General features: G+C 40.4%; 1 protein-coding gene across 5 annotated transcripts in view; it reads left to right on the top strand.

The window, feature by feature from the left end:
- Ipcef1 (interaction protein for cytohesin exchange factors 1) overlaps positions 1-14,997 on the top strand; it is a 115,129-nt gene that overhangs the window by 41,756 nt on the left and 58,376 nt on the right. For 4 of the 5 annotated variants that reach the window (XM_048354325.1, XM_048354324.1, XM_048354328.1 and 1 more), the window contains exon 2: positions 12,198-12,250. In XM_048354325.1, the coding sequence (XP_048210282.1) occupies positions 12,198-12,250 (53 nt within the window). Of the gene's footprint in view, positions 1-472; positions 630-12,197; positions 12,251-14,997 lie in introns of those variants that run through there. The other variant, XM_048354326.1, reaches the window with a different exon arrangement.

Raw genomic sequence — 14,997 nt, 5'->3', positions numbered from 1 at the left:
ACTGACTGTCCTACTTAAAGTGTTGATTTCTGAGAGCTGTGTTAAAATTGCTGAGTGAGTTTTTTTTTATAACTCCATTTCCGAGTCTTAAATGCTTAGTGTATTTTAGGGCACCATTTTACACATTTAAGAAAATCCTATTTTCTAATTACTTAAAAAACTTACGACGGCCAGACACTGGTGGCTTGTGCCTGTGATCCTAGCTACACAGGAGGCAGAGATCTGAAGCTCACAGTCTGAAGCCAGCCTGCTCAGGGAAACCCATGAGATTCTTACCTCCAACCAGCAAAACCATCTGGAAATGGAGCCATGGCTCCAATGGTAGAGTCCTAGAATTGAGTGAAAAAGCTTAGGGACTGCACACAGGCCCGAGTTCACACTCCCATACTGACACACACACACACACACACACACACACACACACACCCAATGATATGTTTCTTTTTCCATTGTGTATGTATATATTTTTTTGCCACAGGTATTGTATTTTCAGATATTAAAATTGATACCACAGCTTTCTTTTGCTGTATGTTTGCCTGAGTATATGTCCATCTTTTCATCTCTTCGGGTTTTCTGTTTCTTTTAGGTTACACTGTCATTTCTCATATTTGCAAACAACTTTTGCTATGGTACATAGCTTACAGACAGAGGAGCACCGGAAACAAATGTGGATAGTGGATGCTTGATTGTGAAACTTAACTCCTGTGATTACTACTTGAATAAAGAGATAGAATCATGTTGGAACCTTACTGTTCCCTCCATGTCCCTTCCAAAAAATAACCCCAATGTCCCTGCTCTCTGCCAACTGTAGTCATGTACATGTTTATGCCTTTGATGTTTTGACCCACATTCGTTAGGATCTAGTTTTGCCCATTTTCTTATTGTAGAGAAGTGGAATCCTATATAGTTCATGTTCTTTACGAGTCTGACTTTTCTTCTCTCAATGTCATGTCACTGTAGATATGTTTATTTTAAATTTTTTTCATTTTCATTGCCAAGTAGTTTGTTGCACGAAGACCACAATTTGTCTATTCCCCTTTCTACTGATGGATTGTTTTTACATTTTATTGATGGTTGTTCTTACATTCTGGCTTGTATTAACAAAGCTGTTAGTGAACACCTCACTTTGTATTCAGTGTTCACGTACATACCAATGTGGCACTCATGTACCTAAGAGTGACATTTATAGGTCACAGAATATGTATTTGGTCAGCCTTAGCACGTATTGACAAAGTTTCCTAAAACAGTTTCCCCCCTCAGCAATGTTTGATGTTTTTCATTGAATCTATAACCTTGTCCACACTTGGTACTATCAATATTCAAAGTTTCACTTTCTGGTGGGTGTTTAATCCTATTTCATTTCAGTTTTCATTGCATTTCTCTGATTGTTAATGAGTTCTGGCACCTTTTCATATATGCATTGGCTATGTATGTTTATGGTGACACTCTCTTGATTCTATTATTCTATTTTTCTCTCTGCTTGTTTCTTATTGAATTATAGAAGGTCTTCATATATTATGGATTTACTTGTTTTCTCAGTTTATGTAATATTGTCTTTTGATGAATGGCAATTAATACTTTTTTTTTAAATCAAGCCTTCCTTTATGATGATATCTTTTTTTTTTTTTTGCCAGTCCTGGAGCTTGGACTCAGGGCCTGAGCACTGTCCCTGGCTTCTTCCCGCTCAAGGCTAGCACTCTGCCACTTGAGCCACAGCGCCCCCTCTGGCCATTTTCTGTATATGTGGTGCTGGGGAATTGAACCCAGGACCTCATGTATAGGAGGCAATAGGCCATATCCCCAGCCCGATGATATCCTTTAGAAGAAATGAAAGTTTTAGTGTGTGTGTGTGTGCGCGTGTGCGTGTGCGTGTGTGTGTGTGTGTGTGTGTGTGTGTGTGTGTGTGTGTCAGTCTTGGGAATTGAAGTCAAATCCTGGGTATTGTCCCTGAACTTTTTTGCTCAAGGCTGGTGGTCTACCACTAAGCCACTGTGCCACTTCTAGCCTTTTGGTGGTTAATTGGAGATAAGAGTCTCAAGGACTTTTCTTGTTTGGGCTGGCTTTGAACTATGACCCTTCGATCTTAGTCTTCTGAGTAGCTAGAATTACAGACGTGAGCTACTGGTACTTGGCATGAAATGTGAATATTTTTATTAGTGAGGCAGTTAATTAATAAAGTAAAACCCAGAATTTGACCCTGGTTTGAATCCATAATCAAAAACCAATTACAGCTAGATGGTTAATCTCCCATGGTAGGCTAGACAAGAAAAGCTCTGGAAGAAAAGGTCGATTATGTTTTTGAGCATAGGAAAATAAAACTAATACCAAAGAAAACCATTTTTGTAATATCTTAAAAATACTGTTTTTTTCCGTTAAAGAATGTGACCTATTTTTTTTTATTTAGTTCAGTTTTCTTCCAATAATGCTTTATTAATTTCTTCATAGAAGTATTGGATGTCTGTGTTTTGATTCATTCTAATTCAGTTGAAATTTTATAATGTTGTGATGTTAATTTTAGTAATTTTTTGATAATGTTATTAATTATCAACAAAGTGAGAACCTTCTTTACTGATCAAGCAGAGTCAAGGCTTTGTTTCACCCTTATCACAAGTCTGAGAAAGGCACGGTTTGGCAGTTGGTCTTGGGTCTACGTGACTTTGGCTAGGGTAGTGTGAAGCGGAAGTTTGATATCCAGGATCACGCTTTCACCTGCACATCTGTAGACTTGGGGTTTCCGAGCTTCTCCTTCTCTACAAGGCTTTTCATTTCCTGGGTCCTTCCCCACGCTGTGGCCCTGTTTGTCTCATAATACTTGAACTCTACAATATCAGACTGCCTGTACTAAAACCACATGCTGTCGTTCAGATCTGAAGTCCTGTGAGCTGGGCTGGAGATGTCGTTTGGCAAGAGTGCTTGCCTAGCATGGGTAATAAACACCAATAAACAAACACCCCAAGGAAAAAAACAACATCATCCAGTTCTACCCAATCCAACCCGAGCCAGTCCTATGAGCTAAGTTGGGCTAAGTGACGTGACCTATAGTTCTAGCCCCTCTGGAGGCAGAGGTCGGAAGATCTCTTCAGGCTGTGATTCATTCGGTAGCATCCTGGGGCAAATTTCACGGGGTTGTCTCAAAAACAAGCAAATAATATTCTTACTGAGCTTGAGCCTAGTTTAGTTACAGTGAAGTTATAATCAAATAGCTACTTCATTAAAAAAAACAAAAACCAGTCTAATCTAAATTTTGAAACAACCCTATTTCAGCAGTTGGGGGAAAAAAACAAAAAAAGCGAACTCCCTGCATTTTGTGCGGACAGACTTTTGCTTTTGAGGTGAGAGGAAGTGGCTCCAGTGGGGGCCAAAGGTAAAGAGAAGCACAGGGTGGGGGAGGAGAGGGGCAGGTGAGGCTGAGAAGGGAGTGGGTAGACCACAGGAAAAGAAACGTCTGTGGCTTTGCCTAATTGAAATGCATGAGTAAAACAACCCATCGGCAAGTGGAAAGCCTCTGACACACACAGTGAGAAGCACCTGGGTTCAGCGAGACACGAAGTAACGCGGTTGGCCCACGCCAGCTCTTGTCATGACAGCTCTGTTTCTGCACTCCGTCTTAAGACTATTCCGTAAGGCAGCCGAAGGAAGTAGGAGAACAACTAAGAACAAACACTTCCCTGAGAAATATCACACAAGAACTCGGGCGTCCACAGCTCTAGCAGTTCAAAAATGCTCGTTGAAATCATACAGATGTACAATCAGGGAATCCCAGGGATGCTTTTAATCTACAGGCTCAAACAGAATGCTGTACTTCCAGGTGTTTCCACTAGGTGTCTCTTGGCATACATGTTAAAATTCCAGAGAAAGTGACTCTCTCCCAGAAAGCGTGAGATCCTATGGATTGCAGGAGAACAATCCCCTGTGAAGCGGTAGTTAAGAATGGCTGTAATTGAACAGAACACATCTTCTCGAAGAATGAAAAGGTGCGTCTTGCTCATGTGTCTCTTGCTTCAGAAACGTAGGAGGAACGACACTCAACCGTTAGCGAAGGAAGATTCAGAGTCTGCCTGTGCTGCTGGCAGCGTGAGAAGGAAGGAAGCCGAGGCTTCACGTCCTGCGGCTTAGTGTTCCAGCCAGAAAGTCAGCCCCGTATTATTTCTGAACGAGGCCTCAGCAGGGATGTGAACTTGCAGAGAAAGCCCTACTGGGCGCCTCGGGGCCTCTTTCCACAGGCAGAACACCCGGATGGCCAGCCCCTTCTTGGCACTTTGTGACATATATCACCCTCTGGGTAACCGCGTGAGACGCCATAGGTACCTTCTCATTTGTCTATATTTGGCAAATAGTCTGCCTACTCTAGCTTGTCCTTGAGTTGACTTGAGGTCAATGTAAGCCAGCAGATATTTATTGTTTTAAGCTACACTGTGGAAAAATTTAGTATGCTGCTCGAGATGTAGGGAAGGCCAAGATTGCTAACTGGTTGAGTTGCTGGTGAATTAAAGAACCCTGGCCTCAAGTTTGAAGGCCAGAATGCAAATTCCAGCTTTCTAACTTGCCAGGACATCTGGGCACTGGCAGGTCATGGCTATAATCCTAGCCACTCAGGAGGCTGAGATCTAGGGACTATAATTTGAAGCCAGTCTGGGTGGAAAAGTCTGTGAGACTCTCTTATCTCTAGTTAACCACAAAAAATCTGGAAGTGGACCTATGGTTCATGTGGCAGAATATCAGCTCAAGCAAAAAAGCCAGGGAACAGTGCCTAGGCCCAGAGGTCAGGTGCCTGTAACAGCACACACACACACACACACACACACACACACACACACACACACTTGTTTTTCATATATATGCGTGTATGTGGTATAAAGTCATAGATAATATTATTTTACAGAGTTGCTGTGAAGACTGAAAACTTGCAGCTATCATTCTGATTGTCTCAGAAGTCTGGGGTTCTAGAAGCTTCCAGGAGGAGAAGCTCTATTCTTGACAAAGGCAACCTTTTCTATGGCCGTACACAGTAGTTTAGGTCTGGATTATCTCTACTTTCCTTGTCTGAGTAGCTTGGGAAATCAGAATGTATACGAAAGTGTTGTTTCTTATCAAAAGAACTAGCCAGAGAAAGAACGATTTTGGTTCCAACCCCTAGCAATATGAGCAAATCATCAGTAGATCTTATAAATGCTATTCTTGTTTTGGCTTCCTTCTAGCCAGTGATGTTTCTGTTGCAGAATCCCAGTTGGCGGTGCGGGGAGGGGGCATGAATATCGATTCACTTTTGTGGAAAGAGCATTGAGCCAAATGTAGCTTGATAAAAGGCAGAATTAAAATGACTGTAGGCCTCAGAGCGCTGCACACTCTGTTGGGTTCCATCAGGAAGAAATACATTGAGAGATAACATGATCACAATTCGTGTGGAGGGAAGGGAGGCGGGCACATTTCAGGAAGCTAAGAGCTATTATTCACCACATTTAGCCCATCTTAGAACATGGTGTGTGGTCTTGACCCAAGAGGTTGCAGAGGGGGTGAGCTCAGAGGTTAGGGGTTTTCACTGAGGGTCCACTGTGGTAGAGACTCAGTGGGGTGCAGAATGTGCTCAAGGGGAAGACTGCGTGGGGCTAATAGTTGAGGATTGCCACTGAGTTCACAGTCTCTCCTGTGAGCTCATCGTGCACCTGATGACTCTTCCCTTATTTGATCTGGAGCTCGGGGCCAGCATTAACCTTTGAAGATATGCATACCTTTCGTACACCACAAATCTCTACAGTGGACCTAGGCACACAATTTGGCCCTGAGAATAATTGGCTTCTCCAACTTTCTGGTATCAGAAGCTGTTGTAGGAGTGAGTAGAAGTTTTATATGCATTGGTGAAAAAGGACTACCCTGTGGGGTGTGTGTGTGTGTGTGTGTGTGTGTGTGTGAGTGTGTGTGTGCGTGTGTGTGTGTGCATCTATGTATGTGTCTATGTGTCTGTATGTGTGTGTGTGTGTTTGGGGAATGTGTTTTGGGGGAACTCTTGCCTTAATAAATAAGTACCAGCCCCATTCTGGAGGAGCAATAGGAACTATAGCTCATCAGACTGGTGTCACAGGACTTAAGACAACCTCACAAAACAAGATCAATTCCATGAAAATGAGTACCGGTGCTCTTCCAGACATCTGGTCAACCCTACCCGCTGGCAAGGGGAATGGCCAGATGCTTGCTTGGTGCTTGGGGAAGCATCTGCTGAGATGCAGCCTGTGGGCAGGTCCTCACTTGCCTCAGCCCAAGAGTATGTTGTGCGTGTGGGCTGGGGGCTTAGAAATGGGGGATTCTAGAGGTCGACAGAAGAGCAGTAGACCCTTGTATCTGAGCAGCTGAGAAATGTAACCCATAGAACCTGACCAACAGCCGCTTGTGGCTGGCAGATTGTTGGCGATTTCTTGCAATTTGTCACCTGGTTGTTACTATGGTAGAATGGTCTTCGGAGGGCAAAGACTGATGCTGAGTGAAAGACGGTTTTACCTCCCTTAGATTTGCGGAATTTGTGTGTCTGGGCCTTGATTGTCAGGACTGACAGCTTCTCTGGGAACTATGGAGGAGAAGGAAGGGACAAGGCTGCCAATCTTCTTTAATGATGTATTCCAGGACTTTAATGGTGTTGAAAATAAAGTAATTTAAGCATCACAGTTTTTTTTCAAAAATTTTTTAAAAGAAGCTATGGTTCTTAAAAACCATCTGTCAGTTCATTGTCACAGAGGAGGAAGCTGGGAAGAAATGGTACAAAATGAATGGGGATGATAATAGAAAAAGAAAAGGAGAATTTCCTAATGTAGAAAAATGGATTGAAATGAGGACAAACATGAAAACCAACCTGGAAATAATGTGGCTGAAACCATTTCCGCCTTTGTACATTCCCTAAAGATATTTACAAGTCCCAGTGGGACTCTCCATTCCCCCTCCCCCGCCCCCCCATCACTGCACACCCACCGACAGGGAGAACATCCTGCATTTCACTTCCTTCTCGTCTGCTCTGCATGACAAGACAATTCTTTTGCTAATTGGCAAAATGAATGGATTATTTCGGGTCCCATGCTTTTAGACATGATCCAAGATGGATTTTGTCTTCTCTTTCATGGCTGTAATAGATAACTGTGTAGCAGCAGGTACTTGCTTACAAACAGCTCTTGTCACTGACGGCACATATTTGCTGCTGTCACAAGCATTCTATGATTTTTGGATGATGACCCCGCAAGAGACTGGAGATTCTGTGTGTTCTTCAGCTTTGATTTCTGGATTACCAGCGACGCACATCATTTTTCTTTTCTCTGCTAAGATTCTGTCAAATGCTAGCATTGTGATTTAAGAGAATAAGCAGGCTCTTATTTAGTTTGTGGGCATCATCAGTGTTAGTTATGTTGTTCTTTATTTTTGTGTGGATATTGGGGCTTGAACTCAGTGCCTGGGTGAGCTCCCTTAGCTTTTTTCCTCAATGCTGGTGCTCTATCACTTGAGACACAGTTCTATTTCCAGCTTTTTGGTCATTAATTGGAGATAAGAGTCTCATGGACTTTTCTGCCTGTGCTGGCTTTGAATCTCAATGCTCAGACTGAGATAGCCAGGATTAGAGGTATGAGCTACTTGGCTAAGAAATAAATATTTTGTTTATGCCTCAGACAAACTGGAATAACCATTCATATCCATGAAAAGAAATCTGTAATTAGGTAATGAAATATGTTTTCTATTTTTTCAACTGTCGACATGATTAGGAATGCATGTATTTCATTTCATAAACAATATATATGAATGACGTCATTGTTTTGTTTATATCTCATATTGATGTGAAATTGATCTTTAAAGAAGATTGCTTCCATAAATATGGATGAGAAAACTATTTTCTTAAACTCAAAATGTCACCGTGAGAGCCAGATAGGGAGTTTCATCAACCTTGAAGCGTGAAAGCTATTTTATTTGGTGAAACCTGTTATCATACTTGCTTAAAACCTCTTAGCTGTGTACTAATTCCACTCGGAAGAATAGTTTTGTATAACAAAGCTATTTGGAGGTAATTGCTCCCATTCTAGGTAATTGCTACCACTTATTGAGCATACACTGTGCCCTGGGTGTTTTCCATGTGATATTTCACTTAGTTTTCTAAAAAAAAAAAAAATGCTCAAACAAAGTAACACTAGGAGTTGGTTATAACGATTTCTGTTTAACAGATGAGACATATGCTAGTCACAGAAATTAAGTGCATTTCATAAGCTTCCACATTTATCAAGTATCAGCAGAGTTGAGATTCAACCATGAATCTCTGTCTCTCCTCCGTATGTGTTAGTGCGGTAGTTCTAAAGCAGTGAACTCATAAAATCTTTTACATTCCCTGATGCACTAAATTATCCTCTAAGGTTTTCATCTTGCATATAGCTGTTAAGTCAAGGTTTGTGGTATATCACAAATCTTGATCATTACCTATGCAGAAAAAAATACCATGAGAATTAATATGTTCTATAATTTTTTGCAAGAAAAGTAGTCTTCAAGGTTTATAACTTTTACATTATCCTCTTTCCCCCCGCTGAGACTTTTATTCTACTATCTGTTGGATTTTTACTCTGTTGCATACATTTATGCCTTAAAAGTCTTCTCTTGGTAATTTTGTCAAACATACAAATTAAATTGCAATTAAATTTTGTTGCAGTAATTTTTTTAGCAAACCAAATTTACTTGGAGTTATTATAATTATTAATATATAATTCAACAAACATAAACATGTTGTGTATTTTTGCCTGAAGTGTGTGGTAAAAGAGAAAAGTATTTTAATGGAATATAGATTACCTTGTGTATAGATAAAGCATTCCTTATGAACACTTTTGAGGTCTGTCATCTGCCAAATAACACTTGGTAATCTATCACAATTACTTTCCACTGGCAACAGGCCGTTCATGTAGATTTTTCTCTGATTTCGTGGAAGGCAGAGTCAGAAGTCTTCTCATTTATGAAAGTGTTTTTTTTCCACACTGCCATTAGGCTGTTATTCAATTTTAAGTTCCTAGGAATACAAAAAGTCTTTCTCAAGCCCTACCAAGTGCATATTATTGTTTTTTGTTAACTTTAATCTTATAGGCATCTTGTTTTAACTGATACTTTCAGAAAAGATTGGCGATTCCCCCAAATAACAATGTTCAAAACACTTTCTAGCATGATCTTTTTTTTTAAACACAAACTGCTATTTGTGATATATTAAAGTTTTGGAGCTACATATTCAGATTATGATTCCATGCTGTTATGTACCATGTGACTTGTCTATCCAAACTGGTTCTCATTGTGTCGACAACGAGCACGTGCATTTGCACCAGTTGTTGAAGTTCTTCCTGATTATGGCTCCGTGCTTTGTATGCAAGAGGAGAAATAAAAGTGGAGCTTATATTACTTTGATTTCACCTATGTCAACTACTTCAAAATATGGAGTGCTGAGGTCCAGCACCATTAGCGAAATGCTCAGAGGCTGCATGAAAAACATCTATTCCTGTCGCCTGCCCTGCCCCGCTCACTGTATCTAGCCTCACTCCGACTCAGACCAGGGACTGCCTCTGGGTGCTGAACAGTCTAGCTCCTGCGCGGGATGCCCTTGCTTTCATCCTCTCTCTTAGAATGTCCACTCCACCTGAGCTCCCTACTGGAGGCGCCAGCTCGCTTTCTCCTGGACCCCAGCAAGAGCATCTTGGCCAACAATAATTTCTTGAAGATCTATCCTGTGTGAGATCTTGCTATGGGTACTCTGAAGATTTGTCTTCTTTCCATTTTCATCAAGCTTACAAAAGAAAGACTGTCATCCCATTTCATGGATGGTTATCTGAGGAATGAAAATATCAGTTACTTACATAAGGATTCATTCAATTAATAGGTTGCCAGACTGAAATTCAAGTCCATTCTGGTTCAATCAGAAGTACATACTGCTAACTTTTCCATTCCATTTCTTTCTTTACCTAAAAGGACTGCTGAATCTCATCTAGCTTTTGACTATAATATATTCCCTCAATCAATGGATGCTAAAAATACATTGTTATGAAGAGTTGATAATATATTTATAGCACTATCTCAACATTATTATTTTATAACTAAAAGCCTATTTTAGGAAATAAACACATAGGGGAATAAAAATAAATTACTGGTTATTTTTATTCCCAAAGATAATTACCATAGATATTTTTCCTCCCCTGGAAATATATTCCAATTTTTCCCCTAAATACTTTGATGTATGAGGGTGGATTTGTGAAAAGTGTTATGTTTTTATCACATAAATGCACAAGATAATTGACTACGGATTAAGAAATTATTATCCTTAGGTAGTTGTACAAAGTGGTTTCAATTCAACATGTCAGTTGATGAGTACAATGCAGCTTGAGCAACCTCACCCCTTCTCTTCCACCTCTTCCAAACCTCCATCTCTTCCAACCCCCCTGATTTATCTGGTTCCATTTCACTTGTGTGCACTGTTAGGATTGAATTCTCTCAACCTTTCTCTCTTCCTTTGTCTATTCCACTTCTCCTTGACCTTATCCCCCCATTCCAACACACCCCAAGTTCCAGCTTCCATTTCATTAGACTGTTCTTTGCTCAGAGGAGTTAACCCATTCGAATCCCACCTGTGTATACCATACTTTAATTGATATATTTGGACATATGACCCTATGCATGTTTACATATGTTATGTATAATTGAGATTTAACTTCCACATATGAGAGAAAACATGCATCCCTTGTCTCTCTGGGCCTGGCTTACTTCACTTAACATCATGTTATCCAGGTCCATCCATGTTTCATGCAAATGACATAATACCATGTTTCCTGATAGAGTAAAATTAAAAAATTATTGGCGTATTACAGAACTCTTTTCATAATCAGTTTGGTCAACATAAGCCCAGTTCATAGCATATAGTAAAAACTCAGTGAGCATAATTATATGTGTTATCAGGACAAATCACCCCCCAGCTAGGCCATAATAATTTGACATCCCAACCACAGTTGAGTATTTTCTTTCTGATATGCCTCTGCCTCCACAAAGATGAGTTCCAGTGCTTAATTTTTCCTGGCAGTCTTAAAGGTTAAACCCTGGCTGTTTTATCTGTACTTATTTCACTAGTAATGTTTAAGAATTTTCTATTTTTACTTTACTTCTTAAATTTTCTTTCACTCTTAATTGCTTATTTTTATTGTTGCCATTTTAAAGAAGCATTTTCCAACATTTGATCTTTTTTATGACATTTACTTTTATTATAAAAATAGTTCAACTCTTCTTGCAAAACAAAAACAAAATAGTACATACTGGACACATATATCACATTGTTGCTTATTTTTTATTGCTTATTTTTATTGTTTAGATTGTGATTTTATTGTATGTTAAGGTCATTTTATAAATACTCCTCTGGTACATATCTGAGTTTTTAAAAATTCAGTTGTTTTAAGTTGAAAATTAAGTTTTCAGTCTTTAAAAATTTTTGTGGTTTCTCTTTTTTGCATATTACATCAAGATGTCTCTTCATACCTATGTAATATAAGCATAGTATTTTTGGCACCAAAAGATTACATCTGTTATTAAAATTTGGAGACTTCTGGAGGTAAGAAATCAAGTTCAATTTATGTAGACTGAACTTGTGGCAATGGGAATTTAAGAAGTTCTGTGATTTCAGGAGTTTCAGTGGCCTGCAGATCTTTAACAAGGTTCCTGCTTGTTAAAGACAGAAAATATGAGGGTTTTCCCCCTTGTGTTTTCATTTGTTTTTCTATACCCACAGAGTGGTTTGTGTTTCAGGTCATCCACATCAAAATGGCTCATCTTGATGAGTAGCTGGGATTTCTGAGGCTGGAGGGGGTTGCTTACATTTCTGAACTTGAATAATAGCAATGGCCAAAAAGGTCTATATCTTCTGCACTTAATCACAAAGGGCAAAAACTGTATTCACTTCTCAAATAATAGTGTGAAGTAAGGTGTATAAAGTCTATGCATGGATTTGTTTGTTGACTTGAAAAACATTGACAAATATTCAGATGAAATTCTATCTTCTTTAAAGATTGGCTTGTTGTGTTGTATAACAAGCCATTGAATGAGTTGTCCTCATCGTGAAACTCACCAATCACACTACAAATACCCTATCCTTCAAATTAATGTGATGTGTAACTTTATAAGCATTTTACACCCATAGGTAACTGGCAGTGTTTCTTCTCTCCTAGCTCTTGTTCCTACCAGTCGGGTTCTGTACATGGCTTCTGATGGCAGTGCTCTCGTAAGTACCTTTCAGAACACGCCAGCATTTAGAGCATCACTGGTGTGATGAATAAGTAAAAGAATATACAAGTCCACTCTTAACTTTGGGTTCCTTTACTGACCTCGATTAGCTACAGTGAAATCCATGACCCTATTGTCAGGTTGCAAAGGTCTTATGGTCTGGTACCAAAGTAAAATACATGGTGAAAGATCAAGAAATATAACCATCTATCGAACCAAATCAGCCATTTTAAGAAGATGCTAAATATAGTGTTAGTGCAATTTCTTTTTTTTTTTTGGCCAGTCCTGGGCCTTGGACTCAGGGCCTGAGCACTGTCCCTGGCTTCTTCCCGCTCAAGGCTAGCACTCTGCCACGTGAGCCACAGCGCCGCTTCTGGCCGTTTTTTCTGTATATGTGGTGCTGGGGAATCGAACCTAGGGCCTCGTGTATCCGAGGCAGGCACTCTTGCCACTAGGCTATATCCCCAGCCCAGTTAGTGCAATTTCTAAGGTAACTTCCATAGGAAGAATTATTTTTGTTTTATTGCTATTCAAGGTGTTGTTTGGGAAATAAGTATGTGGTCATACATTTGCCTAAGATAGGTAAGTAATCGAGCAAGGGTAATATCTGGGCTTGATGGGGGGAACTGGTACAGGAAGAACGAGCAAGTTTATGTGAGCCAAGTGGTGCTTCTCATAGAAAGAGACGAGGATTGGTGTGGGGCTGTAGAGTATGCATCTTTTGGCAACCACAGGACATCACGATGATGCATAGATAGAGCTTTTGGAGTGGAGCTAAGAGCAGAATCCAAAGTGAAGTGTCAGGAGAGGGTGTACAGGCTTCCGGCCAAATCCCCGGGGGTGGATGATGGCTTCCAGATGCAAATGAGACAGAGGCGGTCCAAGCAGGTCATCACAGCCCTGATGGGGAAATGGAGCTAACAACTTGAACAACTCCTGGAAGGGCTGACTTACTGAATAGCATGCACCAGCTTGGTTTGCTGACAATTTCATACCCCCAGAATAGAGAGAGCAATGAGTGGCACTTTGAATTTGATGCTAATTCTAGGCAAGGAAGCAAAGCTTGCTAGTGATGAAAAAAATAGTGGGAACTTGGGGAGGTAGGACAAAAAAACAGAGATTATAGCCAAGTTATAGTGTAGGAAATTTTCCATTTAACACAATAAGAAAATGAATGCATGGTCACTTAGACGCTAATGGATGGGTGTTTTTGCTAATAGAAATGTGAATCATTCTGATGAAGACAAATAAGAGGAAGCATGAGAATAAATGATAGCTATAAAAGCTTAAATGCAGGATAATAAAAGAAGGTTATACAATCTGGGGTGAACGCAAATGGATACCACAGATGTGAGGCTAAAAATCAGGGTAACTTAAATTTAGGAAAAACTCTACAATGTATGCACTTATCAACATCTGTACCTGTGTCACATGAGTTACCTGTACAGGGGATATAGAGCAAAGAGGTGAAAGAAACCACTAGGGTTGTCAGGCTTGTGGGAAGTGTTCAATCCTTGCTTTGATTTACCTTTTCCACCGAGTGCATGCCATCTTCCAACAGGCAATTGCTCACTTCATGTGTTTAAAAAGGAAGGGAAACTGGGGCTGGGAATATGGCCTAGTGGCAAAAGTGCTTGCCTCATATACATGAAGCCCTGGGTTCGATTCCCCAGCACCACATATATAGAAAATGGCCAGAAGTGCCAGAGTGCTAGCCTTGAGCAAAAAGAAGCCAGGGACATTGCTCAGACCCTGAGTCCAAGGCCTAGGACTGGCAAAAAAAAAAGAAAAAAGGAATGGAAACTAAGGCAGCAGAGAGAATTTAAGAATTTAAGCACTTTAACCAATTCATTCATGTATTGAAATATGCTTTTAATAGCCATACTGATTATATCCCATTTGGAGACTAGAGGAGAATTGGACCTTTAGTGGATTTAGTCAAGTTATCTCTCTCTTTCTTTCTTTCTTTCTTTCTTTCTCTCTCTCTCTCTCTCCTCTCTCTTTCTCTCTCCCTCTCCCTTTCTCTCTTTTGTCTTCTATTTTTTGGTATGGGGGATCCAACTCAGGACATCACACTTGCTAGGCAAGCCCTTTGCCACCGAGCCAGCCTCCTCTATATATTTTAGAAAAAAATATATAATTCACGCACTAGACAAAATAACCACAGGTAAGATAATCAAAGGAGAGTATCACGATCCATACAATCCCACGTGGGCAGCCATTGCAACTGTAACACGAAACTTGCTTCCGCGGATCAAGGCACAAACACATTCTGTTCTTTAGTGGAAGCTGGCTATTTCTGGATTTTTCTCATTTCAGGAACCATCCTCTACCCCATAGGCTCCCTCAGTCCAGGCCCCCTTGCATGACAATTATCTGTCCTTTCGCTCATTGCCATCAGTGCCTCTGTGACACATCTTAACCTCTCTCAGAACATTTCTTCCAGCTGCCTTTGCAATGGTTACTCTATTTTATCTTTCCATTCAGGAAATTAGTTCAATTTTCTGCTGTCATTTGTTGCCTAAATAAAACTCAGCACCGGAGACCTATTTTTGTGCTAGGTAATTTCAGTGGGTTTGACACCTTTGGCCTAACCTCATCAGACTGCACTTCATTTCCACTAAGCTAACATTTACAGACCTACATGCGTTGGGTGCTCTGCTTGGTGCTGCCGTGGGGAGGTGAGGATGGAGGACGAGGACGCTGTTAAGGCTCGTTTGCTGTTTGCTGTTGATGTTTGCTGGC

This window comes from Perognathus longimembris, chromosome 9 (genome assembly GCF_023159225.1).
Source record: "Perognathus longimembris pacificus isolate PPM17 chromosome 9, ASM2315922v1, whole genome shotgun sequence".
In the NCBI taxonomy this organism is placed as follows: domain Eukaryota; kingdom Metazoa; phylum Chordata; class Mammalia; order Rodentia; family Heteromyidae; genus Perognathus; species Perognathus longimembris.
Note: the sequence above shows the minus strand (reverse complement) of the source record. Positions and strands in the feature narration are given on the sequence as shown.